Below are 27,791 nucleotides of genomic sequence, written 5' to 3'. Positions count from 1 at the left end.
TGCTTCCCTAAAAATACCACCATGCTCTCTGATGATCTTACAGTTCTTTCTAAAACAGTTTCACACACAGAAACATGACTGATCAACCACTACGCTATTCAATTATTTTCACCATCTATCTGTTTTTTAGAAAATTCTTCCTAAACAAAGTCTGATTTTTGGTTATCTAATGACCAAGTAAGTTTGATTTTTGTTTTTTCCCCTTGAATTATACTTTTCTATGTAAACAATTTAAAAAACAAACAAACAAACTAAAACCCCAACAAAACACCACACTTAAAAGCTCTATGTCAAATTTTTTACTGGGGAATCAAAGCCAGGGAAATTGTACTACTTTTTGCCCACTAATACATTGCCTAGCAATTTGTACTGTATATGTGATAATAGGCATATTCTTCTTAATATTTTTCTAAGGCAGAATTATAACCCTATTTTGCTAAAGCGGAAATGCAGCTTTGGGAAATTAACATGCATTTCAAATATTTCACACGGCAACTCCTCTAGCAGTAAGACTGAGAAACCCCTTATTGTCTGGTGAGAAATATGGGTTTAGGTAAATTCAAATAGAAACGGGAATTGAACCTGGTCTCCCAAATCCGAGGTGAGCAGTCTGATCACTGAGATTCTCAGTATAAAATTACCTCTTTTCACTATTTTGTGCTTCTTTTCCATTGATTTTATTATAAGCACCTGCAAATTACCTATTTGCAAGGGTAGCAAAGAACTCTGCTTTTCATAATAAATAAATTCATGTTTTTCATTGTGATAGTTACTGAATGTGGTTATTTTCAAATTACTTTTATTTTGCTTTTGATACTACCACACTGCAGATGGATGATCAGTCTCACAATGTTAAGGTCACTATCATTTCTAAACTGTAAATAAGATATTGAAATCAAGTCTTCATTTTTATTTTTCTCCTTTATAAATGTTACAAGCCTTGGCTCTGTGACTAACGTTTTGAAAAGAGTTGCATCAGTTGTATAATGAAACTGCTACACCCAGTTCCTTTTTATGTTATTTTGTCATTCAAAATACAGTAGTGAATAACTCTCAGAAAATAGAGGTTAACATCAAAGTTTTATCCTTACTTGAAATTGAGTTGCGTGGTTCATTAATTTGGGAAGTATCAGCTGGGTTTTGCCAAACTTTTCATTTCAGAGACTCCATTGATAATCAGTTCAGAAATACAGGCTTGACTTAGAGAATCCTGACTATGTTGGCAAATTATCAGGTAAAATTACAACAAGAAAGAGAAAATGAGGGGAACGCAAAGGAGAGAAGACAGTGAAACAGTGGAGAGGACAGAGTAAAACCAGTGATAAAGATTGAAAAAAATACATCTGGTAAGCAAGGAAAAAGCATTAGTTAGGAAAAAAATAGAAAGAGACTGCCTTTCATACAAAGTGAAAGAAAAAATGGAAGCCTGTAAAACGTGATTAAATTAGTTTACGCTAAAGACAGAACTGATTGTTTGCCAAGTAGAAATTATTTTAAAACATTGTAGATTGAAGCAACAGTGCCTCCTTAGGAACCACTCATACTATTGTGAGCTACAGCCCTGAATTACTGAGAATATGGCTATCTAGGTATTTATTTCTATTTTACTCACCTTTGGCAAATACCTGACTTGGAATGGATACTGTACACATTAGTTCGGCCCAAAACATTTTTTAAAAATAAAGTTTTATGAGACTGTGACAAAAAATAGTAAGATTGTAATTTTTAAATGAGAAGCAGAATCAGGATTTTTTCTGATGAAAATGAGAGTTTATTTGGAATCCTCAGGTATAATACATGTATTGCAGCCTTGGACAGAAAAGCTTCTATGAATATTAGGTATACATAGCAAGATAATTTAATTCTAGATAACTGCACCTGTGCTTTTCCAGAGTCTCTCAGTCCTCCTGCAGGATCAATACAAGTTCAGGGCCTAAATCTTTAAATCCTTATTCATTTCTTTGTTTTCTTCTGTTTTTGCATCATAGTAGAGCACTGCCTTTATTCTAGGTTGCTTATATTTAAAACTGAGAAAGCGGAAAGATTTTTAAACTTCCAAAATGTAGTAAAGGTTGCTATACCATTCTTTTAGTGGCAGTTTTTCCATCTTAAACTACCAAGACAAAAAATAGAATTTTTAGGATAGGGATTATGCTGTAAACTACAGGAACAAACATTATGAACACAGACTAAGTTCTGCAGCAAAATTTAAAAAAAAGACAGAGCCTGAGCCTTGGAGGTGATTTGTGCATCTACAGCTGGAGCAAGCGCAGTCCAGTGATGCAACCACAACATTAAAAATGAGACAGGGCAGCTTTAAGAGAGAAACAGGAAGCTGTAACCAGAATCCAGCTGAATTCTGAGCTGGGGCACTTTACCCTGAGGCTGCAAATGAAACAGATGTGCTTGCTGTGAATTTCTGTAGTATCTGGACTTTTTTGTACCAAAGGTGGTAATACTTTCCTTCCTGCGATTTTTTTTTTCCTTTTATTTTGCATATATTTTCCGTAAAGGGAATGAAATGGAGAAGTTGAAGAAATCTGTATCAGTGAACGATGAAGATCAGTTTTATCATCAGGGAGCTGTGGAGTTGCTAGTCTTTAACTTTCTGCTCATTCTTACAGTATTAACGATTTGGTTGTTTAAAAACCATCGATTCCGCTTTCTACATGAAACTGGAGGAGCTATGCTTTATGGTGAGTATAAATTCAAGTGCCAGCTTAACATGGGACTAGTTGCATATTTATGATCAGGCACTTGATCTCAAGTGCTGACAAAGCTCAGAAAATGTGCTGAATGAAATGTCATCAGCTCCATAACTGTACAGTAAAATAATAATCTAACAGGATCTCTCATGAAGTAGCTAGAGGCTGACTTGTTAAGGGAGCAACCATCATGAGCTGGTTATCCTCACAATGTGCACGTTATGTTCCTCTATAGGCAGACAGCCACTGCATGACACTTTCGGAGGTAGGGAGTTTACTGTTTTCAAAAGAATGAAATGCCCACAGTGAAAGAGATTATTTAGTTTACTTATTTTCCATGCTTGTTTTTTGTAACATTCAAAGGTGTAATATAAAGTTTAAATGATCTTGAGATTTTTCTTTTGGTCTTTCTCTGTGCCTTTGAAAAAACAAACTGTGAAGAATGCCTCTCTCAAGTCTTCTCTGAATGCTGTCATTGTGCTGTAATTTCAGTTTGCCTGTCTAGTTCTAATCTTCTTTTAGGAAATTTTGCAATGTTGTGTATCACTTTCATGTAGAACTTTCTGCATTGTCCACTGATAAAAGTACTCACTAGTTTAATGGCATACACTTACAGGTATAATGATTTCTCTTGTCATTCTGTCTTACTGTTGTTTCACTCTGAGAAAAGTGTGTGACTGCCATTTCTGTTACCATAAAACACATATGGGAGGGTAGCAGTGTCAAAATGGAAGATCTAAATCAACAGCTTAGTCATTACGCATCTAAATGCCAGCCTGTTTTGACTCAGACTCATTCTACACGTACTGCATACTCTAGCAGTGTAATACCCAAAACTGATTTTGTTAAGGTTGCATATTCTGAAGAATATTTGTTTACCATGGCACACCGCATGCAAAACACTCTACGGAGGTTCACCTGTAAGCCTGCAACAGAAAAGGCAAGTGTCCCCTACATTTTGAGTTAAAAGCTTCATTTTGCTCTTCTTTATCAAGCATTTTATGATCTCAGTTCCGTAGGAGCTGAAGATTGCAGCCTTCTTTGTATCCCTTTCAAGATATTTCATATAAATTAACTATACGAAATTTCAAGAACACAGGCTATTTCATCTTCCTGGTTCAGTTACTATCTTCTCAAGTGACTTGATACTTTGCAGGAAAGCAAGTAAACAAGAAACTCTTGTATTAAGCCAGTCACTGAGCCCCTAACACCTGGGTGAGGAAGTTTGTAGGATCTCTTCATTCTCATCTGCCTTGCATTTAATGAAAAAGTATTTATTTGATAGTGTGCCCTTTTTCTAATCTTGAAGTCTGTCACACACAGAAAACACACTTCAGCTGAATCAGCTCAGACTGAAATACATATCACACAATACTTAGTTAAATGCAATAGTTTTCACTGTCAGACATCACCTAGATTGTTGTTTAACAGTTTTATGGGGTACAAGCTACATGGCATCACTGAGAATACATTTGCTTGTTGCGTTTCTGTTAACATCTCTCAAAAGGAAAACCATGAAACACTGTGCAATATAGTCATTATGATCAACTTGTAAATTACAATGTTTTTCTAATTACATGGGTGACTCTTCTATAGTAGCTTCATTTATACTACTGTGCTGTTCCCCATGTGCGACTGACAACATTTGTTGAAGATGTAGACAAAAACCTATCAAAATAGAAATTAAATATGGGGGCAATACAACATTGCACAAATAAATCAGTATTTAATTAGAGTTTTATCTATCCTTTGGTTCTATTTTGATGCCTGCCCAGAGCATAATCTGCACATCATGAGGACAACCAGCTTGTGATATTCTTTTGATCAGTTAAAAAATTAGTGCTCCATCAGGACAGAGGTTTTGAATTACTAAAGCATTCATGAACAAAGGAAACATTCCTCATGATTGTAAATAAACTATCTATTTAGTCTTGCATTATTTATGGCAACCTTCAAAGAGGGAGATAAGCTTATTCGTAGGATCCAAAAAGCTGATAATGTCTTTTTTATCCTTAGAAATTTTGGGTACAGGTTTAGGTATCTGTAGTGTTGTGGAATAGCAATAATGAAAAGAAAGTGGAATTTCAGAGGTCATGATAGAGGTGTCAGATCAACAGGCAGCAACACAGGGAGAAAAATCTTCATGGCAGCAAACACTGACAGTGAGCCAAATCCTGTCCTCACTTCTTTTTTGCCATCATTATCAGAACAATTCTGCTTTCTACCTGCTTTTTACAAACCAAAAGCCTCTGCATTAGTGTTTGCTTTGCCCCAGCCCATTGAGCTAGTTGCTAGATACACGAATAGCAGCACAACTGATAATTTTGCTTCAAGTGATAGGAGAACATGGCCACTTCTTTGCAGACTGTCCCCCACAGTATGATAGATGGGTCTGTATTCCTTATCAAGACAGTGTGCCATTAGGGGTATGGCAGCAGAAGGGATGGAGAAAGTGAAATATGAGGAAGACCAGGGGGAAAAAAAAAAAAAAAACCAGCACAGAAATACAATAACAGGAAGAAGTTTTACAGTTACTGCAAAGTGCTGAACAGCCACAAATTGAACACTAGGAAGAGCCTGATAGGCAGTTCTATTTCAAGTACAGAAAACAAATAAAATAGTTGTTTTGGGGGTTTTTTGCATAAACTTTGTAGGAAAATGCAGTTTTAGGCTGAATAGTTCCAGCTAAAGAAAATCCCATACTGCAAAACTATCCATTTAGAAACTTTAAAAACTGACATGTATTAATCTTTATTTTTTTAAATCAAAGCAATGGTTCAACACTAAATATAGCTATATTTAAATTAAAATTATTTCTGCAGCTGCAAAGAAAAAAAAAAAAACAAAGCATTTAGCATAACCCAGAATTAATTCAAAAGGAATTCAACATTATTTCACAAAAAAAAAAATTATGTGTACATATATACCTGTATATATACGTTTCAAGGCATTTAGCTTGAAAGTATTGAAACACTCAAATTGTTTTGACACCAAACTGAAAAATCACTCACAAAAATGAAGAACACAGACTTACCTGTTTCTTCATTCATTCCTTTGTTTTCCAGTATCTCAGAAAACAAGTTTCTCTGCACACTGCAGCTTGGTTTGACAAACAGTCCCCAAATAGTGAACTCAACTTCCTGATTTCTGTATATCAAGGAGGCAGGTGAATATGGAAGAGTAACTTTGTGCCATCCAGACAGGGAAGAGCATCCTTTATCAGCACAATTTTCTATACAACAGCATAGTCATAATTAGTGTGGTAGATTACCTACACAAGCAGTAACGAAAACTAAATGCCACTTCTCTCAGATAAGAGTAGATGGCCTCTCTCTCAGCACCAGGCCCCAGAAGATGGCCTCTTAGTACTAGACCCGGTAAAAGACTTAAGTCCAGCCCGCCTGGATGAAGTCCTGTGTAGCATGCTCTAGGTGAGCCTGCTTTAGCAGGGGGGTTGGACTAGATGATCTCCTGAGGTCCCTTCCAACCCTTACGATTCTGTGATTCTGTGATTCTATTAGCCAGCTCCTACAGGGCCTAATACCTTTAGATACCTCAGTCATAAAACAGTAGGTGCCAAATTCCCCGTATAATACACAAGTCATGGCCTTTCACATTAGTGGGGGAATAGCCCAGAACTAGCATAATGAAAAGCTGAGTGTAAGTAAGTATCCAAATTTCTCATCTTCCCCAGAATTTAGGTATCTGGGCTACATAGAGATGCCACCAGTTACCTCTGATCAAGAGGCTAAAGCACCCCTGCAGGTAGGCAGCCAGAATTAAACTTTAACAAGAAACTTAACAGACAAACAAAAAAAACCCCACCACCAACCCAGCAATACAATCTGTGCCTTTTATCTGCTAGGTTAATTAGCAACTTTGGTTGAAATTGTTCTCAGCTTGAATAGTTGTTACCCCTAGGGAATGTGTGATGCCCCTTAGGGTGGAGGTAAGGCTGATTGAAGATGTACCTGCCTTCAAATTTGGGCTCTGTGGGACTGGTTGATCAGACTGGAAGGAAAACATGGAAAGGATGAATGACAGAACACAGTCACTGTAGCACTCACAAGAAATGGCTTCATGTTGCAGTGGTTAGAGATGCTTCCTGAAGTTTTGGGGGGCTTGGAGGGGTGGGATTGGAGGTCTACTGCTCTCTTTTTTTTTTTAGTTTCTCTTCCCTTCAATTGTTCAGCTCTTGACAGACGTGCAGTGGGAAAGCTCACAGTAGCCCTTCCTCAGCCTCCTCTGAGGATCCTATGCAGCGTGTTTGGAAGTGAGGCACGTACCAGAGTTCTTGATTCAACTTTGGTGTAGGTGTCTAATGATAAGGCAATATGATTCTTACACCTCCTAAATCCTCTTGTGTGGAATAATTGTAGTTTCCTTCCAATTATGAGTGTGTTCTGAGTACCCCTCATTCTCAAAGGCAGCAATGGATGTAACAAGTTCCAGAAAGAGGAATCTCTAGCCCCTAGTAAAATAATGAAGAGTACTTCTTTGTCTTCCTGACTACAACATTCACAATGAAGAGAGATTGTCAGGATTCAGAGGAAGGCATGGGAAAATCATGATCAAGGCAGTGTCCTGGTTTCGGCTGGGATAGAGTTAATTTTCTTCACAGTAGCTAGCATAGTGCTGTGTTTTGGATTTAGTACCAGAAGAATGTTGATAACACACTGATGTTTTCAGCTGTTGCCAAGTAGTGCTCAGACTACTCAAGGACTTTTTGAGCTTCTCCTGCTCGGCCAGGTGCATAACAAGCTGGGAGGAAGCACAGCTAGCACAGCTAACCCAAACTGACCAAAGAGCTATTCCATACCATATAACGTCATGCTCGGGGGGGTTAGTTAGTTCGGTCGGTCGCTCGCGGCTCGGGGCGTGCTTGCGGCTCAGGTACTGTTTGCGGCTCGGGACGGGCTGGGCATCGGTCGGCGGGTGGTGAGCAATTGCATTGTGCATCATTCGTTTTGTATATTCTGTATATTCTGTTATCATTCTCATTATTACTATTATTATTATTTTCTCTTATTAAACTGTCTTTATCTCAGCCCTCAGCTCTAACCTTTTATTTTCTTTCCGATTCTCTCGCCCATCCCATTGAGGGAGGGGGGGGAGTGAGCGAGCGGCTGCGTGGTGCTGAGTTGCCAGCCGGGTTAAACCACGACAGGCAGAAACTGACGTTTTGTAGTGGGTAGATGAAGAGAGGAATAGCAATCTTGAGGCAAACAAAGATATTTGGAAGAAATTCTAAAATAATTGGGAAAATCAAGTAACAGCTAAAACTGCATTGCTGAGTGTCATTATTAAGAAAGGCACTTTGTGGCTGACTAGATAAAATCCTGGGGAAAGAATGGTCCTGTTAGCTTAGGAGTTTGGCATGAGTGATTTAAGAAAACCCTTCCAATGCCATCATCTATGATTAAGGATTTTATCCTGCTTCCACTGAAGAAGTTGGAAAACCTGCATCACTTTCAGTTGAAACATGACTGAGCTCTAGATTTTGCTGCAAGATCTTACTTCAAAGAACAATTGACACCTTTTTAAAGAAATCTGTAACATTAGTTACACCCTTTTCTGTTTCAATCCTGCATTTAAATAAATGTGCTTAAAACATGAATTAAATGAAAGTACTAGTTCTGAAGGAATATACCTTAAATAAGGGGAGGCTGAGATGAAAACATTTATAACTGGATTTGGATTCCTAGAATAGAAAATAGGTACTCTACTTTGTGCTAGTACACTCAAGTTTAGCCTTGCATAAGAGTTTGTATTTGCAATTACCTACATCCTTAGCTGACGTAATACTATTTGAAACTTTTTTATTCCTGCTAACCAGTACCTTAGTACAATACCTACTGTGATGTCAGGTAACAGGTGCAGCGTCATTCCTGACTCATCTTCAGGGAGTTTTAACAGTGGAATTCCTAGACTTACTTGGTAAAGCCAGGCTTTTGGTGCGTGCCACTATGATATATGACATTTCCCAATTATTTCTTTTTTCTTTAAATGAACTATAGAGTATGTTTCAGAAGATACATTAAAAAAGCATGATTTCAGTTTGGAAGGGGGAGTAGTGGAGAGTACATTATGTACCTATTTAAAAATTAATTATTTCTACTAGAATATAATCTGGGCTCCTGAATTCTATTATGAAAGAAGTGTTATATAATGATTTAAAGCAGAAAGTGCATTCCACAAATGATACGCATACTAAAATATTAAATACACTCTTCCCAGATTTTTAATTGACTGGGGGTATTATGTAGGGTCTTGGCACATTTATTATTACTGAAGGAAGAATACAATCCCATCACTTATATTGACTCTTGCAGTATAGTGTAGTGATAGCAATTGTCTTTGTCTGAAACTTCCATGTTCTGAATCAACCCATCACTTTTGATCCTGTCCATATTTTGTTCGAATTTAATACATTATAGAATTTCCTTATGAGCTCCAAGGACCTCAGAGCCCCATTGATACCCTGGTAATATTGATTGTTAGCATCTTCTCTAATGTAATTTCTCCAATATGTGTATGCTGTTGGATACTCTCACTATTTCCTTGTTCTTTCATTATAATTTCATTATTTGTGTGGCTCTGTACATTATCTGGATCTGAACTCCATTAGAGGGTAAGATCTAAAGCTGGTAGGAGAAAACCCAAAAGGCAAACTTGAATTCCAGTTGTAAATCTCAGTCAGTGTTGATCTTTATTTCTCTACAGTATTTTTCAAATACTCCTTTTCTGCAAATGGATTTATTTATACTCAAGAGCTGCCTTGTAGGACTAGGATCTACAATATTTGCATTTGTTTCCATTCCAGAAAATTCCTACAGAGGTAGTTTGAGACTACAGTTGAAGATAATGTATCTTCTCAGAATACAGCATAAGAACAGTCCTCTACTCCTAGTCTAAACTTGACACTACAGGTTGAAATAATTTGCCCTTGAACAATTCAATGCAATTGCATTACCATAATTGAGAACATTCTTTTTAATTTTTAAAACTATCAAACAGAATTTGGTTCAAAGTATACACTATATTAGCTAACACAACACACATACTAGGAATCTCAAAATGTTGTAGGACACAGTAGTCCACCTGGCTGTACAATAGTGATCGTAAAGGCAACGTCAGCCGGACTCCGCTGATCTCCCTTGAGCAGTTCCATGTTGCCATTCTGAATGTTATTATGTGTGCAAGCCACATAAACAGTTAAACTTAAAAGGCTAAAAAATTAATCAGAAGAAGAACTCTGAATAGTAGGATTTAAACTTTTTTTTTTAAATCACTTTCATGTTTTTAGCTCTTCATTCATGGTTTTTGAGCTCTTGGTTAAAAATAGTGCTATTTCCTTAAAGTATTGTCTTTTGTATGCAGCAAGAAGACCATTACTTGTACAAAGGAACGGGCTGCCCAGGGAAGTCATCAAGTCACCATCCCTGGGGGTATTTAAAAGACGGGTAGGCAAGGTGCTTAGAGACATGGTTTAGTAGTGGACAGGTATGGTTAGACTTGATGATCTTAAAGGTCTTTTCCAACCAAATGATTCTATGATTCTATAATTCTGTGAAATAAGCATGATGCTCATTGTTGCCAGTATAACAGAAACAAGGCTAGTAGAAAAACAGACTACTGTCCTACCTAATTTTGGAAGACATAGTGTGAGGGTCTAGGTAAAACTACTCAGAAAAAGGCAGGTCACTACAACAGATGCTGTAAACGAACAGGTAAATGTTAGAGTCACGGAACTGCATCATGGCAAGAAGTTGGGCAAGCACAGGAGAATTGTGTGGGAAAGATAATGAGGGACATACAGGAAAATATGATAAGTGACAGAGAGAATGCAGAGGGGAAAAAAAAGGGAAATGAAAGAGGAGATGATGGGATGGGTGAACAGGTAGTAACAGCACATTTGTCTAACCAAACACTTCTTTCTCCTGACTATATGAAACATGTTCCAACTTGTGACCTGATACTGATTCTAGGGAACTGTGCTGCCAGATATTCCTGTTCTTGAGTAGTCCTTCTGCCAGTGTCCTCACACAGGCACTAGTGGATGTCTGCAAAATATTTCTGTTACCTGAGCCGATTAAGTCTATGTAATACCTGTTAGCAGAAGTGCAACAGAGGCTATAATTTAAAACATTGAGTGATAGGAACAAAAACAGTAAAGGAAAAACTAAAAGTTTTTTATTACAGAGAATGAGAAGGAAACACCAAGTCTTGTCCAAGCATCAAATGAAGTTGAATTTTTAATGTATTTGAAATTGAAAATGAAATAATGTAGTTCTTCTAGAGGAAATCCAATAAAAATAAGATTAAAACCCTGACTGTTTTAACTAATTAATGGTTTCCTGGGTTCTGACTCATGATTTTGGACATTTGGGCTGACCACTGTAGAAGTCCTATTTCACAGTAGCACATGGGGTGCCGCTTCCTATAAGTGCTTTCCCCCAAAATTTTGAGGAATTCTGTCTTTTACTGCAGCTAGATGTATTATCTGATTTATTGCATAAATGCTGTATAACTTAAAGTGGCCTTGGGATTTTCTACTGCTTATCTAAATCCTCTACCATTGAAAGAAACCAACCGTACTAAACTATAGATACAAAGCAAGCATAAATGCATATGCATACTAAACAAGCGATACTCTGTTGTAGCATCAGTCTAGGAAGCTACAAACTCGCCTTACATGCATGCTAGAAATCTGCAGTTCAGAGAGTCTCTGTTACAGGAAAATGTGCCAGTAACAAAGTCATCCTAGTTATCTCTCTAGGCATTTATGATCACTTTTATCACCATGGCTTCTGATTACTAGATAAATCTTAAAATTTAACATCACATTTTTCAGATGCCCATCATCTATTTCCTGTAATTTAATTTATTTCTTCTTTTTCATTAGTAAGTATATATATCTAGATGTTTAGATAACTTCCATCAATATTTAATCTGAGTATTCTTAGCACTTTATTAATATGTTCATAATTAGTAACTGTAAAGCTGTTCATCATATATGTGGGGTTTAAAGCACATAAGACATAAAAGAAGCATGGAAATTAAATTTGAAACCAAATCCAAGCCTCTGAGGGTGGAAATAATCTCAATAATGTTATCTAGCTAAATGTTAGTCACCTCTCCTGAAGTAATCATGCAAGCTCCCACTAGAAAGAAGTGTACTTTCCAGAGGACAATTGCAGAAGTAGATTTTCCTCTCTGTGAACTGTAAAGGGAGCCAAAAACTGTCTTAGATAAGAGTCCTAAATTGTAGACAATCAAATCAATTAATCCTAGTCTTAATCTTCCTTTCCTTATTCCTGCTTCTATTTTCCCATGTTTAAACAGTCTTAAAAATAGTCTTCTACAGAAAGCAGAATGTGCCTGAGGATACTGTGTCAGAGTTTTGCCCCCATGAACGAAGTGTGTAAAATCACCAAAAGCACAGCTGATTTTTGTATGCTCAGTACAGCACATTAGTTATGCAGGCATCCCCCTTCTCTACATATCTCATTCCCCTTCTCTACATATCTATTGAAAATGCAGTGGTTGAGCAACTCAGTTAATAACAATATCAGAATGATTCCAGCAACTGGATCAAAAAAATTGGAGTATAACTGAGCATATGTCAAACCGGCATCTGTATTCTAATGAAATTACCATTTTGGAAGAATATTTTATGGTCATCCATGAAGTTTTGAGTGAGCTGTATTTCTGTGAAGGTGGAAACACTGAGAAAGTGGTGTCCTAACTTTAATAGAGTTCATTTTTCTCCAAATAGGTAATTGTGTAGCATTGGATACTTAAAAGTGCCTGAATCTCTTTGGTTTTGTTTTCTTTGTTGGTTTTTTTCCTCTCCAGGCCTTGTAATGGGATTAATTATACGATATGCAACAAAAGCATCAGATGTTGAAAGTGGAACTGTTTATGAATGTGAGAAGCTGAAGTCTGGGCCATCCACTCTACTTATTAATGTAACTAATCAGGTCTATGAATATCAATACAAAAGAGAGATCAGCCACCACAATGTGAATGGTCGCCAAAGCAATGCAATGCTTCAAAAGGTAAAACTTATCTTCTTTTTGTTCTAAACTGTGTTCCTAAACTGTATTTCCTTTATTTACACCCTTGAGAGAAGAAAAGCTAAAATGTGACACAGAGAGAGAGAGGCAATTCTGAATTCATGGTGAGAAGGGTAAGCAAGGAAGGAGAACAGGAAGGGAAATAAGGTGCAGTAGAAACCTGACCGTCACGTAGCATACAACTGGCTGTATGCTTGCAGAGTGGTTGCCTTAACTCTTTTAGATGAGAGTCCCACCCCCTGCAGACACTGAGTTCACTTGCAGGCTCAGCTGTTACCTTGGATTCATCACCACCAAAACTTCATAAACCCCACTGATATCTTTATTTGTCCTATGTCTTAAAAGTGACTTGCTCTGGCAGCATAATGCAAGGGAGCTTTACCCCCTGTATACAGCAGAAGTAACTATAAACATTTTACAAAATATAAACTTGGAAATACGTACACTTCCATAGATAGGTGGGGGGGTTTATAACACTTAAATGCGTTACAATGTTCTCATACATTCATTCACTACCACAGTGGTCCTCAGAGGGGATTTCACTGGCTATCCCCAAGCTTGGGGAGTCAGCATTGTGGCAATTCAGGCTGGATGCAAACAGGGAAGTGGGGGAGGAAGTTTACAATCTTTTACAATGTCACGGCCTTTTCTGTTTTCTAGTATATAACAATTAAAATATTTTACTTTGTTAGTATATTCTTTCCCCCTTCTTGCAATATTTACTTCTTGTAATGCTCACTTTCTTAAAAAATGACAGCAATTTAAAGAACTCACAAGTGCAGAGAGACTTTTTAAAACCTGGATTTTATGCTCAAAGGCATCACTTATTCACAAGAACCTTCTAAGCCCTTGCCAGTGTTTTTTAACAATATTAATACAATTACAATATTATTTTGCTTTTTTCCAAGTGTTATTGTTTCTCTAGCACAGTAATACATGTTCTTGTATTTTATAGTGGTTATCATTACAAAAACTATTCAGTTATCCTTAAAATGTGCACTGGGGAACTCAGCAGAATCAGGATTTAACGATCTGCTCAAATTCCTTGCTGATGCAGCACCACTGTGTGCCTGGCTGCCCTTATTGCCAGACTCTTGCCATTCTCAGAAAAAACAAGACTCAAGGACTATGAGAGCTCTAGTGGGTGCAGACAGGAAAATACTGTGGCAGTCAGACTAGTCAGATTTTGCCGAATCTTCATCCTTTTTCCTGCTGGTTGGTTGCAAGAGGTTTGTCTTAGTCAAAGTATGTGTTTAGTTTCCAAGGCTTATGTACTGAACATCATGTACATCCATTACATTTGAACATGTTCATCAAACCTGGTGTGCTGAAGCTGACCCGTGTTATGAGAAGGGAGGAGCACTAACTGGCACAGAAGCTTCTGTTGCCCTTACAGGGGATTGCCCAATCTTCTTTCCATAGTCTCACTTTGCTGGAAGATTCTTATAAGTCTCAACTGTGAGTTGTGGGTTTATCCATATTACTGGAGAGGCCTCAGCCTGCCCGGATTTTAACTCCTTTTTCCTTTAAAATTATTTGGCAAATGCACTCTTAAAAAGCAAATAAATAAATAAAAAAAGAGGGAAGAAATGAACCGTATTTAGGAGACAAATAACAATGCCTGGAAGCCTTCCTGACTGGCAAAAGCACTAACATAAAAACCAGAAAACACGATCACACCATGCTATGGGTTTTGTACAACTATAAGCCCCTTTTGACCTCAGTGTAAGTTTACTAAGTGCATTCATCAGAAAGAACAGACTGTGCCATGACTTAAAAACGTGTATCCTTTAGAACATGGTTTTGAATAATAAAACATGCAGTCAGGATTTCTGATGCCTACGGAAAAAAATATTTTAACATATTTGTCAAGTTAATTCCAAAATTAACATTTGAGGTTCTTAATTCATAAGTGAAGAAAATCCTTTTTCTATCATGTTGTCAGTGAAGTTACCAGCACAGCTAAAGTTGCCAGCACATTATTTGCCAGCTAGTTTTTTTCAAGTTTGTAACTCAAAGTAAGCAGAATGGAAAAAAAGGCTGAGCTCTCACTTCCTGTTTATCAAATGAAGCTATCTGGTGGTAAGAATACAGAAGCAATTTTGCAGACAGGTCTTACTCTTTTGAAGCTAAATAATTCATCTAGAATACTGTAGCTTTAAAATATCACTTTATCTGAGCAAAGGAGTTGCAAACCATTGCATTAATTGCATCCTGTCTCTTTTAAAAGTATTGGTATAACATAGCCCGCTGACAGAACAGTACACAGGCTTATTAAATTATTTTTTTCTCCAGCAATCCTGTGGTTTTAAACAGGACTCGGTTTTATTGAAAGCTACTTGTAATGAATTGCAGTGACTGAATATTGTCCTTGGTGTCTCTCTGCACCTGAAGGTGAAGGCAAATATGAACAGTGTACTGACAACACCTGGAATAAGAACTTTTTGACTTGCTTAACATCCTCCTCATTCTAGCATTACTTAAAAAAAATTTAGTTGGTATTTTATAGACCGCATCTGGCTATTACAGAAACAAAAAATGTGTGTTTCACATGAACAGGGGTCACATTACACAGGCATTTGTGCGTAACAAACTGCGTAACAGAGGACAAGTGGTGTTTGCTGCATTGCCAGCCAGTGGCTTGGAACGTGAACCACCAAGAGACCAACCCATCAGCATACCTTCAGTTCTGAAAGCAAATGGCACCTTAGCTATGTCTTAGCAGAAAATCCAGTTATCTAGTCCTTAGCTTATTGAGGATATAAGGAAACCCCTTTGCCTATAAAACAGGTGTGTAGGCAATAGGACAGCATCAGTGGTATGTTGCATCTTCAGTAACATAGAGAACGGTAACTGTCACCAGAAGCAAATTAGAGTTTCATTATTGTGACAATGTGATTTACAAAGGCAGCACAGAAGAGAATGTTACTGGTAAATTAGTTGAGCTGCTAATAATTCAGGCCATCACAAAACCCTCAGATCAAAATCTGGAAGAAAAGGCTTTATACCGTTTGTGAATTTCACAATTGTACTTTGTTAAACTTACATTTTGTTAGGAATTAGAAATAGCTAGTTACCGTGGAGAGTCTAGAGCTTGCTTTGTTGCAGTCAGGCCCAAACTGATTGGCTGGATTGGACAGATTATATTGTATGAGATGTGTTACAATGGAAATGATGCTAGAGAAGCACTCAGCAGATTTATTAAGAAACTTTAGAACCATAGAAACCTGTGCTGGCAGCTCAGCAGAACTGATTATACAATTACAGTTTAATGAGTTATGTCACATCTGAGCTACATTACCTAGCCACGTGAATGTTCCTTGCCTGCTGAGAACATGAGGTAAAATACATTTTTGATCACTTTTAGGTTAACTCAAGTGAAGTAATGAACACGGTCAAAGTGTGGACAGTTTTCATGAGCAGTAGTTCAAGGAAGCACACAGCAGCTGACAGCCAGTGGTTCATTAAGCAACATTAGCAAGCCCTGTGTGTGCCTTAAATAGATGTGCTTCAAAGGAAACATTACATTGGCTTTGGTAGTGCAAGTCTTGCCTTTCATCACCACTCTGTATGTGACAAACTAAGGCACAACCCTGATGATGCTTTTCCCCTGAAACTGAAGAGAAGCCCATAAAACAGTGCATGACCAATTTCCTTCTTTAAGGAATACTTTTCAAGTAGTATTCTACATTTATAAGCAGTAAGGAACTACACATTAATACTTGCAGGAAAACAACTCAGAATGACATTCTGGCCTGCAGACATTGAAGCTGATCCTGAGAAGTTGTAACTAAGAAGTTACAATTAAAACCTATCCTATCAAATTAAATACTACTTTGTTTGTCCTTACCCTCTCTTTTGTCCTTTCTGGCAGATGACATTTGATCCTTCCATCTTCTTCAATATTTTGCTGCCACCCATTATATTTCATGCTGGATATAGTTTAAAGAAGGTATGTGTCTCTCTCTTATATTACAAAAATGAGTGAATGTGATTGCTACTTTGTAGATCCAACAGGCCAGTGACAGAGAAAAGAGTCAGTTAACAATTATATTGCATGGGAATGACTTGACAGGAATGGAAGAAAATGAAAGATGCATGGACCTCATTCTGCTCCCTTTCTTTTTTGTCTGAATCTGGTGACATTGCACGTAGGCAGCAGCCTATCTGTATTTTATATGCTCTGTGATCAGGACTTCATTTGTTCAAGGGATGGGATTATGGCATCAGATATTTTCAATGTGAACTTCTGTAATGATCCTGAAGCATGTGGCATTTTGATGGCATTCCACTAGGCAAAAAAATGAATCATCTTAAATTGTATTTTCCAAAATAACTGATGGAGCCTATATTGTTTCATCTTATATTTGAACTATGAATTGTAACAAATGGCACTTCTAGATGCGGTGTTTCAACTTGGTCTGAATGGTCTTTTACTACTGACTGTATTACAAAGAACTTTTTTTCAAACTTTCCTCCCCAGAGACATTTTTTTCGTAACTTAGGATCGATTTTAACCTACGCCTTTTTGGGAACGGCCATCTCCTGTATTGTCATAGGGTAAGTGAATGCCTTCTGCTATTATTGTTGAAGTCATTACTAGTGCCTGGTATTTTTTTTTCCAATTAAAAACTAAACTGTAAAGAGAATTGCGGATCCTGCATGGTCAATATACTTCATAACTTGCGTAACAGATAAAGTAATTCCATATCAGGGAACGCTGAGATAGAAAAGGCAAAACTCTTGGATAGTAAGAACTGTCTAGGGCATTCATGAAACTGTGTCCTTCATTTCTGGTCTGTGACTGATGTAAGCATGAACTGCTTTCTACAACCCTGTAGCTTTAAGCATCTGTCCTGAGAAATACAACCATTCTCTCAATTGAAATTCTGTGCTTCTAACCAGAATTCCTTCTAGAGGAGCGCAGATCTCTAACAGAAAAGGAAGAACTTTAAATCTCAAAAGGGGAAGGAACAGATAGCTAATGGCATGTACGTAAAATAACTGGAGTAATTTCAAAGACTAAGTGAAACTTTTTAGTTGCAGATATGTGAAAAGTCTCGGTCTGGAATTATGTGTGAATTTAGCCTGGGTATGACTAAATGGCTTCTGCAGAAAAAAGAGGAAGGGAAAAAAGCAGAAGGGCAAAAAATATTGGTTTATTTCCATACCTCCTTAGTGAAAAGTTTCTAGTTTTGTTTCAAAATTTGCCTAATTAAATAAAAGATTGCCTAGTCAGAAGTGGATTATATATTTCCGGTCTGTAAGGATGTTTGGTTAGCTCAATCAAAATTAAACCATTTAAAAATCCTTTTGGATCTTAAAAGTGCATGTGTTTCGCAATGCTTATGAATACCACACAGACACTTCAGCTCTCATGTTTTGGGAAAATTCCTGATGCAGGTGAAAATGAAGACCAAAGTTGGATTCTGCAGTGAGCGGGTATCTGTGCCTGCACAGAGCCTTACTGAGAAAAGCAATGCACTGTTCGCAGTTTAACCTTAGCATCCTTAGGCACCCCATGGCACTTCTGTGCTACGGAGTGGTGCAGAGACAGCCGAGTCCATACGGTCTGTGAAGGTGATAGAGCAGTGCTGCATGTGAGTGTCTTGCCAAGAGGCCTTGATCTTGCTGGGATTCTGCAGAGTCAAAATGGGAAAAAGTCACTGAACTTTCGGGTGTTCAGGTTTTAGACAGGAAGCACACTGTGTCTTACAGGACTCATTTGAGGTCCTGGGCTGCAGAACTCCGAAACGTACCATTTAAATCTCTGCATGGTATGGAAAGCTTTATGGAAACACTCAATTTTTGTGAGGGTGCTTGGATTTAAAACTGGTCAAAATTCTGTACCTATGAATAGAACTTTCAAATTATAGAAACAATGCTTTTTATTTCTGTCTTTTCCCTTTCTTATAATGGACCTTTAAGTAAAGATGTGTGTGTTGCATCAAGGTATAAGCTCCTTGCTAGCATTATTACAAGATGGAACTTTCTCCTTTAATGTCATTTTGATAATAGTAAAACACATGAATGACCTATAACTTAGAGTTCAATGATTTTACAGCTGTTCTTTTATGGGTATGTCATCATATCTATCTTGACATCCTAGGTTACTAATAATCAAGTAGCTTAGTAAGCATAATGTACCTGAGGCACTGTGGCTATTAAATGTTCTACAAGAGCTCCAAATGCCAGGAAATTTTAGATTCCACAATGAAAAGCAACATTCGAAGTATAATCACCGTCTGTGCTGAAATACAAAGGAGTGTAGCCTGTGTATGTGGCTGTTTCCCCTGTGTGTGAAGGGGAAAATGCTGAAGATCTATGGGCTAAGGAGAAAGGATACCTTTGATTTCAGACACAAATCTGTAACCTCCAGGAGACAGTGTGCCATGTGTCTCACTTACTGGAGAGGAAAAGCTTAATCCTGCTTTTCTTTCTGAAATTTTGCTTTCCTTGAGAAATGGCACCTCATCATCCTCTGACCTCTCCTATTGCTTGTTCTCCTCTGGAGAAGGATGCAAGGCAGAAAGTGCTGGATTTGGGGGATCCTTCTTTTCTAATGGGAACAAGCATGGAGTTTTAAAGACCCAGAGTATACAGGATTCTACAGAATGACATAATTAAACAATCAGAACAATTTCCTGCCTGGTTGTTTGATATCCCTGCATTTAAACCACTCTCTTCCTTTCTTTGTGAGGCTCTACACCTTGTGATATAGCTCCAAAAGCACTTAGCCACATGAAAGAGAAATAGCAGTATTGCAGCACTGTAACTTCGGGGTGGGAATGACTGCATCATAGATCCACAAGGATCACAGTTTGGACAGCTGCGCCACTCATATGTTTCCCCCATCTTTCTTTGCAGTAATATGCACCTCAGTAAGACCCCAGCTATTGGAGTTGCTTCTTTCCATACGCATTTATATGGCCAGTAGCACCCCTAAGGTTGGAATTGTATATTCAGTAAAAAAATCTGCATCCTGATAACAGTTAGGGCTGAATCCTGGCACATTACTGAGGTAACAGTGGTTATGGATCTCATTAGGACTCTTCCTGTGCTTCCTCTCACTTGTCTTAGCCACTGAACATTTCTCTCCTGTAAACCAATTGCTAATAGCTCTGTGAGACTGCGGAAAAGCAGCAGGGCTGTCCAGCCCTGTGATGCTCTTAAACGTGCATCTGGTTTCTGAGCTCTGACATGTGTCATTGCCCTTTGCAAATGGAAAATGCCAGAGCAGCTTTGATAACCTTGTTAAGAGAAACATAATATATTGAGTTTAGCCTACATTCCAAATGCTATCGTTCCTGTATCCATGTTATTTTATCTAAATCAGAATAAATGCAGATAGAATCTACTACAGAAAGTTCCTACTAGGTCCAGCAATTCAAAGTTCAAGCCCATAGTCAGGGATAGAGATCCAAAGGAAACCCTAAGGCAGAAGAGTAAGCACTGAGCAGACTGGGCCTTGTACTGTGTTCTGTGCAAACCCACAACCCCCACTGAAATCACTGCAGAGAAGGCAGGTAATATATTCAGAATAGGGCTTATGTGAGTGTGAAGCATATTTGCAAAATGTACACATCAGGATACGAATGAGATAATGAGAGCATGAAAAAGACGATAAAAAAACTTTACTGAAGGGAACTAAAAGTAAGTCCTAAAAGAAAAACATATCCTAAGAGAGAGGGGTGAAGAGCTATAGTTGTTACAAAAGAAAGGACAGAACCCTGAGCTACTTCTAGATTGCATTGCTATAGACAAATATTTTGTGCAAAGCTATGATTAAATATGTGCTTTTTATTATATATGCACAACACATACACACTTACAGTACATCAATACACATAGGCTTAGACTCTGTATCTGCAACCTCTCATTGGGACTGTGCTCTTCCCGCCTGAGTGAATTACAAAGCACCCGCTGCAAACTCCTCCTGTGGGTCTTGCTGTAGCGACAGGGTGCAGCCTGTAACAAAGGAGGACCAGCCCTCTCTTTGTAAGCCAGAAACAGCTGGGATATATCATTAATAAAGAACAGCAGCATCATTTGGATTGTGCAAACTCTTAAAAGTGCTAAAAAAAAAAAAGTTGCCATGGAACACACTGATACAATGGTGCCTGTCTCCTCTTTGTAAACCTTTGCTTTTCTGTGAAAGGCTGTCTTCTGTCATCAGGAAAGAGGGACTGTGTGGAATTTGAGTGAAAAGGCTGTAATTAGATATTCCCACTGAGGGCAGGGGAAGGAGTGGTAAGAGGCATTGCTTTTTATTTTAGTGAAGGCAGTGCTGAAATGTAATTGCTTTCAGCTAAATACTACTCTAAGGAATGCCTGCCCATGTTAGCTGTAATACTGTCCTCAGCTACTTAACACACATGCAAGTTATAGTAATTCCCAAGCTTTCCCAGCTAGGCCAAGTTATGCCCTTTGCACCAAGTCCGACTAGCAAGGATCCATTCAGAGAGATCCCACAAGGGAAAGGAGAAATTCCCCCACTCCAAGCCATATCGACTTTGCAGAATTGCTGAAGTTGTCCCCTTCATGGTGAACAGTCCACTGACTCTGGGTCTGTATGATACAAGGTGATACAAGATCCAGTCTCTCAACAGGTATTTTTTCTACCAGTGGTTCCAGCTTCCCATCTCCTGAAGAACAGTATGGGATGATCAGTGAGACAGCTCTTCACTCCTAAGAGAAATCATACAGGTTAAATCTCTCTGTGGGCTTCTCTGATACAGAGTGGGCAGTCTCTTGCTGTCACAGACTACTTGAGTTTCACAGACTCAGAGAATAATTTAGGTTGGAAGCAACATGTGGGAGCCTGCAGTCCAACTTCCTAATAAATGCATGACTGGCTTCAAATTTAAATCGAGTTGCTCAGGGCCCTGTCCAGCTGAGTTTTGAATATCTCCAAGAATGTGAATTGCATTGGCTCTCTGGGAAATCTGTTCTAGTCTTAACCACCCTCACTGCAAAGATTGTTTTTCTGTATATCCAATTGGAATTTCCCTTGCTTTACGTTGTAACCATTGCCTCCCATCCTTTCACTGTGTGTCCCTCAGAAGGTGGCTTCATCTTCTCTATCACCACCTTTTAGTCGAAGACAGCAGTTAGCTCCCCTCCTAGTCACAAAAGAAAGCTAAGTTGCTTTTCTTCAGGCCAAAATAACTCAGCCCTTTGTCTCTTCTCATACATCATGCCTATCAGCCCCCTAACTACCTCGGTGGTTCTTTGCTGGACTGTCTCCTATCAGTCTTTCTTCTACTGGGTGCCCAAAACTGGACACCTTATTCCAGATGCCACCTCACAAGTGCCAAGAAGAGAGTAATTGCTTCTCTTGACTTGCTTACTACACTTCCACGAACGCAGCCCTGTTTGCGGTTAGCCTTCATAGCTGCACTTACAAAGTCCACCTCTGACTCGTGCTCAACTTTATATCCTCCAGGGCTCCAGAGGTTTTCTGCATATACCTATCTAGCCAGTCATGCTCCTGTGTGACTGTTGCATGCAGTTATTCCATCTTTGCAATATGTATCTGGATATTAGCTGTATATTGACGACTGACTGTAAGTTGAAGCAGCACTGAGCTGATGCTACTCAGTGAGCCCATGAAAACTCGGCTGCTGAAAAATTAAATTAACATCTTCCCCCTCTTGCCTTTTTTTTTTTTTTTTCCTTTTTTTGCTCTTCGGGAAGAAGCAGGGAGAAGGGCCTAACTTCAGCTTCTGTAAGGAACAGTGTTCTCTTCCCTTAGATTTTATTTTTAATAAACTGTGCTATCAAATGGGATGCATCTTCCAGAATTGATGGCTGTGATAGATATTTTCAGTTTTGATAGTGGAAGAGTGCTCAAGTATTTGGAAAAATCATGACACTATGGTAACAACCCATCAGAGCAACATATGAGGTACTGAGTGGCAGGGGGAATAGAAAGATTTGCATTTTTTCCCCTTTTGAAATCACCTTGAATTCTTACATCAGCGTTCTCAGTGCCAGCCAGGGCCAAGATGCCTATGCACAGGAGCCCTGACTTTGTACTGTTGGCCTTATCTGTGATTTTTGATTTGGTTTCACTTGGGTTCTCTCGAATTGCAATGCCAAAACCCCATTTTAGCTATTCAGAATGCAGCATGTTTGCCGTCACTTACTCATATTTTTCCAGCCTGCCTAGTATGTTTGGCAAGGCCTGATTTTTCTGGAATTTAAAGCTCTCTGAGTGTGCAACTCAAATAGCAGATGTATTTGCAGACAACTTACGCCATTTGATCTGTGTTTGGGGCTGCAGTGAGAATTTTGCTTGAATAAAGCTGAGATAAAAAATAGGGTTTGGATCAGAAAAATATTGAGTAATTGTAGTTTCAAGACAGTAAAGTTACAAAATACAAACAGCTGATAATACTGGTGTTAGGAAGAGTCATTCCAAGATCATCACTGTTTTAAGGGGAAAGATGTAGGTGCTTATATTAGCTACTCAGATTGCATACCCCTCTCTGGCTGGAAAGGTAGGACTTCTCCGTACTCCAACTAGAGCCAAAGTTGGTTGCTTTGGCCTGCTTAATTCCAGTACAAGTCTGTGAATGGACAGATGCTTGCTTTAGAATAGGCATATCAGATAGTTTCATGGTAATCAATGCTTAAACGTGAACTTCTAATTAAGAAAAACACATGGAATCAAAATATTTCCTTTGTGCATCTGTATTTAATTGCAGTGACTAACAGTTTGGACAAAGAAGTCTCTTCTGACACTTAAATTGTAAGGAATAAATCATCATACTTGTTTCTCACAGGCAGTCACAGAATCCTTTCCCTTGCCATTCTTCCCCATTCAACAGATGAATATTCAAATGCTTGTTGCATATAATAGCTAAAAGCTGATGTTATAATATAATATGATATGATATAATACAATATAATATATTAATTTCTAAATTATTTCTTCCAAAAACTGAATCTTAAACTGTTCTGTTTGAAAAACCAGAACAATTTTTGGTGTCTATACACACACACCCATATAAATATACATTTGTAAGAGAGAAAGAAAGAAATATCAAGAAATACCAAATACCAGTCCAAATATTTTTGAGGGGGAAAAAAAAGTATGAGATTGGGTTTTCCATCATAATCTTTGTAAGAAAGTAGACATTTTCCATTCAAATCTTTGTGTGTGTGGTGTACAACCTTCTTCTCAACAACAAATAGCTTTCTCTGGCCTCGTAGTAACAAGACAGGACTATTGGTATTGATATATTGATATACTGATACAGTGGCATATTCTCAGTAGGCACAGGCTCCCTCTGGCATTAAGCATGTGGCAGCGCACACCTGAGAGGTTCAGCATGCAACAGTCGTCCTTGCTGAGCACTGCGTGACTCTGGGGATTTTTATTTTTTTTCCCCCCATAGATATTTCAGTAGTTTGGCAAATGCTAGGCAGATGCTTAGTTAGGTTATGGGTGTGTTCTGTATTACTTTCTGACCAAAGCTTAATGGAATCTACAAATGGGGTCTGCTGATATGAAACAGTATTGAGCTTATAATCTTGACTATTCTTTCTCATCTGAGGGCTATGGATAGACTTTATAACTTGGAAACTAAAAACTTGTAACTACGTGCTTCAGCAGAGCAAAACCAAATGTTGTTTGGCTTGAATCTACCGTACACTGTTATGGGATCCTTCTGAATTTTGGAAACTGTTTCTAGAAGGAAAAATGAGGCCAGGTTAAGGGTAACAGAAAAAAATATCTCTGTTACAGAGCTGTCCATAAGCTAGACAAATAACTTTACAAGTATTTTCTGCTGCTACATCTCCTAAGCTTTTACCTTCCCAGATGATCATTTTTGTATTAATTCAGAATTAGCTCATGTGCAGGAAAGTAGTATTTTTTTTCTAATTAAAATATTTTTTCTAACTGCATTTTCCCACCAAATGATATCTGGGTGTAGAAATTTTGCAAAGGGAGCAAAAAAGGGAAGAGGCTTTCTCTTAGACATAACTCTCAGAGTTCTAGCAGTTCTAAAAGTTATAAAGTAGTAAAAAAAAGCCTCTAATTTGCCTGACTTGTTAACTTATGGATAAAAAGCTGTGTTAAATCAAGACACTGATATAAAATAGTCTTTCCCAGACCACTAACACCCTTACAGAGCTGAAAGTTCTTCCAAGAGTACTTTGATGCATTCAAGTATGTGTATTGCTGCAAGTTCAGTCAGAATTTGTAGCTATTTCGCAATAAACATCTGACATTGTTTACTGCAGCAGAGCTGATCATGCAGAAAACGCAGGTTTTTTTCTCATAAACAGATGTGGTGAACAGCAGGGTGTAATTATTTGTATCTTCCAGAAGAACCCCTCAGCATACTAAGGATATTGAAAGAATTGTATTATAGGGAACACTAAAGGTGTGGGACTGCAGAGTCAAACAGAACGTGGAATACCAGGAGACTCATCTACAATCAAAAGGATGTTTAATTTGGTATTTGATGACCAGTAAGTTCTCCAGGAATCCAGAAAAGAAAAAATTAAATCATGCACTCTTCTGAAAACATGCAAATGGCATTTGTTGCAAAATAGGAAAAACACTAGAGTCCAGGTGTTTCCCCAAGAAGAAAGCCCACACTGGAGGGAAAGGTTTGTTTGGGGTTTGGTTGGTTGGTTTGGGTTTTTCTTTTTTTTTACAAAATTTCTTCCCAGTTGCCTTGAAAGTTGAAGTTTTTTACTGCAGGAGTGAATACTTTTGAATAGATCTCCTAATGTCTTCTTCCCTGATCTTCATGGATCCTTTTAAGAATTGACACCCAGTGTGGTCTCCAAAGACTGCCATCCCCTATTTCTGTGGCTACAGACCACCCATACACCTGTGCAACCCAGCTTCCTTGGCTGCAGCATCATTTGGAAGTCTCAGGTTTGCAAGACTACTCTCGCAGTCTCTGTGTTAACTTTCAGGGAAAACATCTTTACAGAGCTTGCGAAATGGAAAATATGCATCCCTTCGGGCCCCATATCCTGACAGTCCGCTGCCACTTACCCTCTTCCCAGAACAATTCCAGGCTGCAGAGAAGATGAAAGCAGAAGGAGAAGGAGAAGGGGGTATAATGACTCTGGTGCATTTGTGCTTTTTCCATCTCCTACAGATAGTCTTCCACACTACGTGAGAAACCTGCACACAAAGCATATGACTGAGGAACGTATCTCTACTTCAACCCATGCTGTGCATTGCTTCAGGCCATACATGACTGTATGGCCTTACTAGATAGGGAGCCATGCCACGCTTCCTTCTGAATTGAGATGGGCAATAACGTGACCTCTACCATGTACACAGGAATTTGTGAATTGGTTGCAAAGTGCTTTGAGCTGCTTCAGGGTGAAAGGTGTAACAGAAATTTAAAACGGAGGAGGAAAATCCTATTCAACTTCAGTAGCATGGAGCTTCCTGCACCCTTTAGTCTCTTCGAACTGACCAGTTTACTTTTAGACACATAAAATGCTGACCAGCATTTGGAAGTGTACAGGCAGTAATTCACTAGTGTGCTTGACTTGGAGCAGAAAGGGAGAGGGTGACACAGATCTCCTAGTTGTTAACTTGAAAATTTCATAATAAGGCAAGTCAGAGGATGTTTTGTTCACCCATCCACCACCATTTTACATATCCCTTTTCTGAGAGAGTTGATCAAATAGTACGCTAGCATCTGATAAATCTGTTATGGACCACAACTGCTATTAGGCTGAAATGTTTTATAGGCACACCAGCTTTCATGATGGCTCTGGGATAGATGCTATGCTCAGCAGAGACAGAATCTGCATAAGCTGGTCTGATCAGATAGTCAGATTCTCCACAGTGAGAGACAGATGGCATTTAAATAATATGCAGAGCTTTTCTTCAGCTCCTGGTTGTTTTTGAGTATTGAGATGCCAATGAACCATCTAAGGTGTTTTCCTAGTCTTTGCTCTCCTCTTAATATATTCTGTCTGAGAAGAAACTCTGTTGCAGTTGACTCCATACATTTGACTATGTTGGTAAACTGCAGCAAGATCAGTGGATGGCCTCCAAGATAGACAGGAGCTGGGGCATCTGCCCTATAAGAAGAATCTGAAGAAACTGAGCTTGTTTAGCCTAGAAAAGAGAGGCTTTGAGGGGAGGTTATCAAGAAGACAAAGCCAGGCTCTTCACAGCAGTGCCTGGTGGGAGGACATAAATTGTCATTTAAAAAAAGCCTGACTTGATATAAGCAAAAACTTTTTCACCATGAGGACAGTCAAGCGTTGGAACAGGTTGTCCAGAGATGCTGTGCAATCTCCATCCTTGGAGGTTTTCAAGACCTAAATGGCTAAAGCCCTGAGCACTCTGGTTTGATCTCATAGTTGACCCTGCTTTAAGTAGGAATTTAGACTAAAGATGTCCTGTGGTCCCTTCAAACCTGAGTTAGTCTATAATTCTGTGATGTTATACATAACATACATTACAGATCATATTCTGCCTCTAGTCCATTCCTTTCAGCCATTTTGTACTTTCAACTTTTCTACCACTTTTTCTTTTGAGTCAGTTATCTTAGTCCCCATCATCCCATACCCAACAATTAGCTTCCCAGGCAGTTTTTCTTTTTCCTCACCTTTTTTTTTAAATATGGAGTCTGCAATAAAAAAGTCTTACTGAAGAAAAATTACTAGGATTATTTTGCTTCCTGCTGCAGCAAGGACTTTATACATGAAGATGGCTCTTAAAATATTAATCAGTCTCTGCTCATAGCCAGCTCCATACCTTAAAAAGGAAAAACCACTTCCATTTCTGTAATCTACGGATTGGGCACTTGCTTGCTCTTTGCACCATCACCTCTCCCCAGCTAACTACTCTCTCTCTGAAGCTTAGCAGCAACCACAATTGAAATGTTAAAAGACCACAGTCTCCACTACTTTTTGACCTCTCCTTTATTTGGAGCATGGGTGCTTTTTTCTCTTACACAGTATTTATGTGCATGCTGCAAATTTTGAGCAGGATGATGTAACTAGTAAAAAA

The 27,791-nt window shown here is 38.4% G+C and overlaps 1 protein-coding gene across 1 annotated transcript in view; it reads left to right on the top strand.

The window, feature by feature from the left end:
• The first annotated feature begins 2,401 nt into the window (after nt 1-2,401).
• The window catches only part of SLC9A9 (solute carrier family 9 member A9), a 209,070-nt gene continuing 183,680 nt past the window's right edge, over nt 2,402-27,791 (top strand). Inside the window, exons 1-4 of the mRNA XM_009639760.2 lie at nt 2,402-2,696; nt 12,564-12,766; nt 16,659-16,736; nt 17,268-17,344. Of these exons, the coding sequence (XP_009638055.1) occupies nt 2,522-2,696; nt 12,564-12,766; nt 16,659-16,736; nt 17,268-17,344 (533 nt within the window). The 5' untranslated portion in view covers nt 2,402-2,521. The remainder of the gene's footprint in view (nt 2,697-12,563; nt 12,767-16,658; nt 16,737-17,267; nt 17,345-27,791) is intronic.

This window comes from Egretta garzetta, unplaced genomic scaffold (genome assembly GCF_000687185.1).
Source record: "Egretta garzetta isolate BGI_Z169 unplaced genomic scaffold, ASM68718v1 scaffold425, whole genome shotgun sequence".
Lineage (NCBI taxonomy): Eukaryota > Metazoa > Chordata > Aves > Pelecaniformes > Ardeidae > Egretta > Egretta garzetta.
The sequence above is the reverse complement of the archived record's forward strand: the minus strand, read 5'-3'. Positions and strand labels throughout refer to the sequence as shown.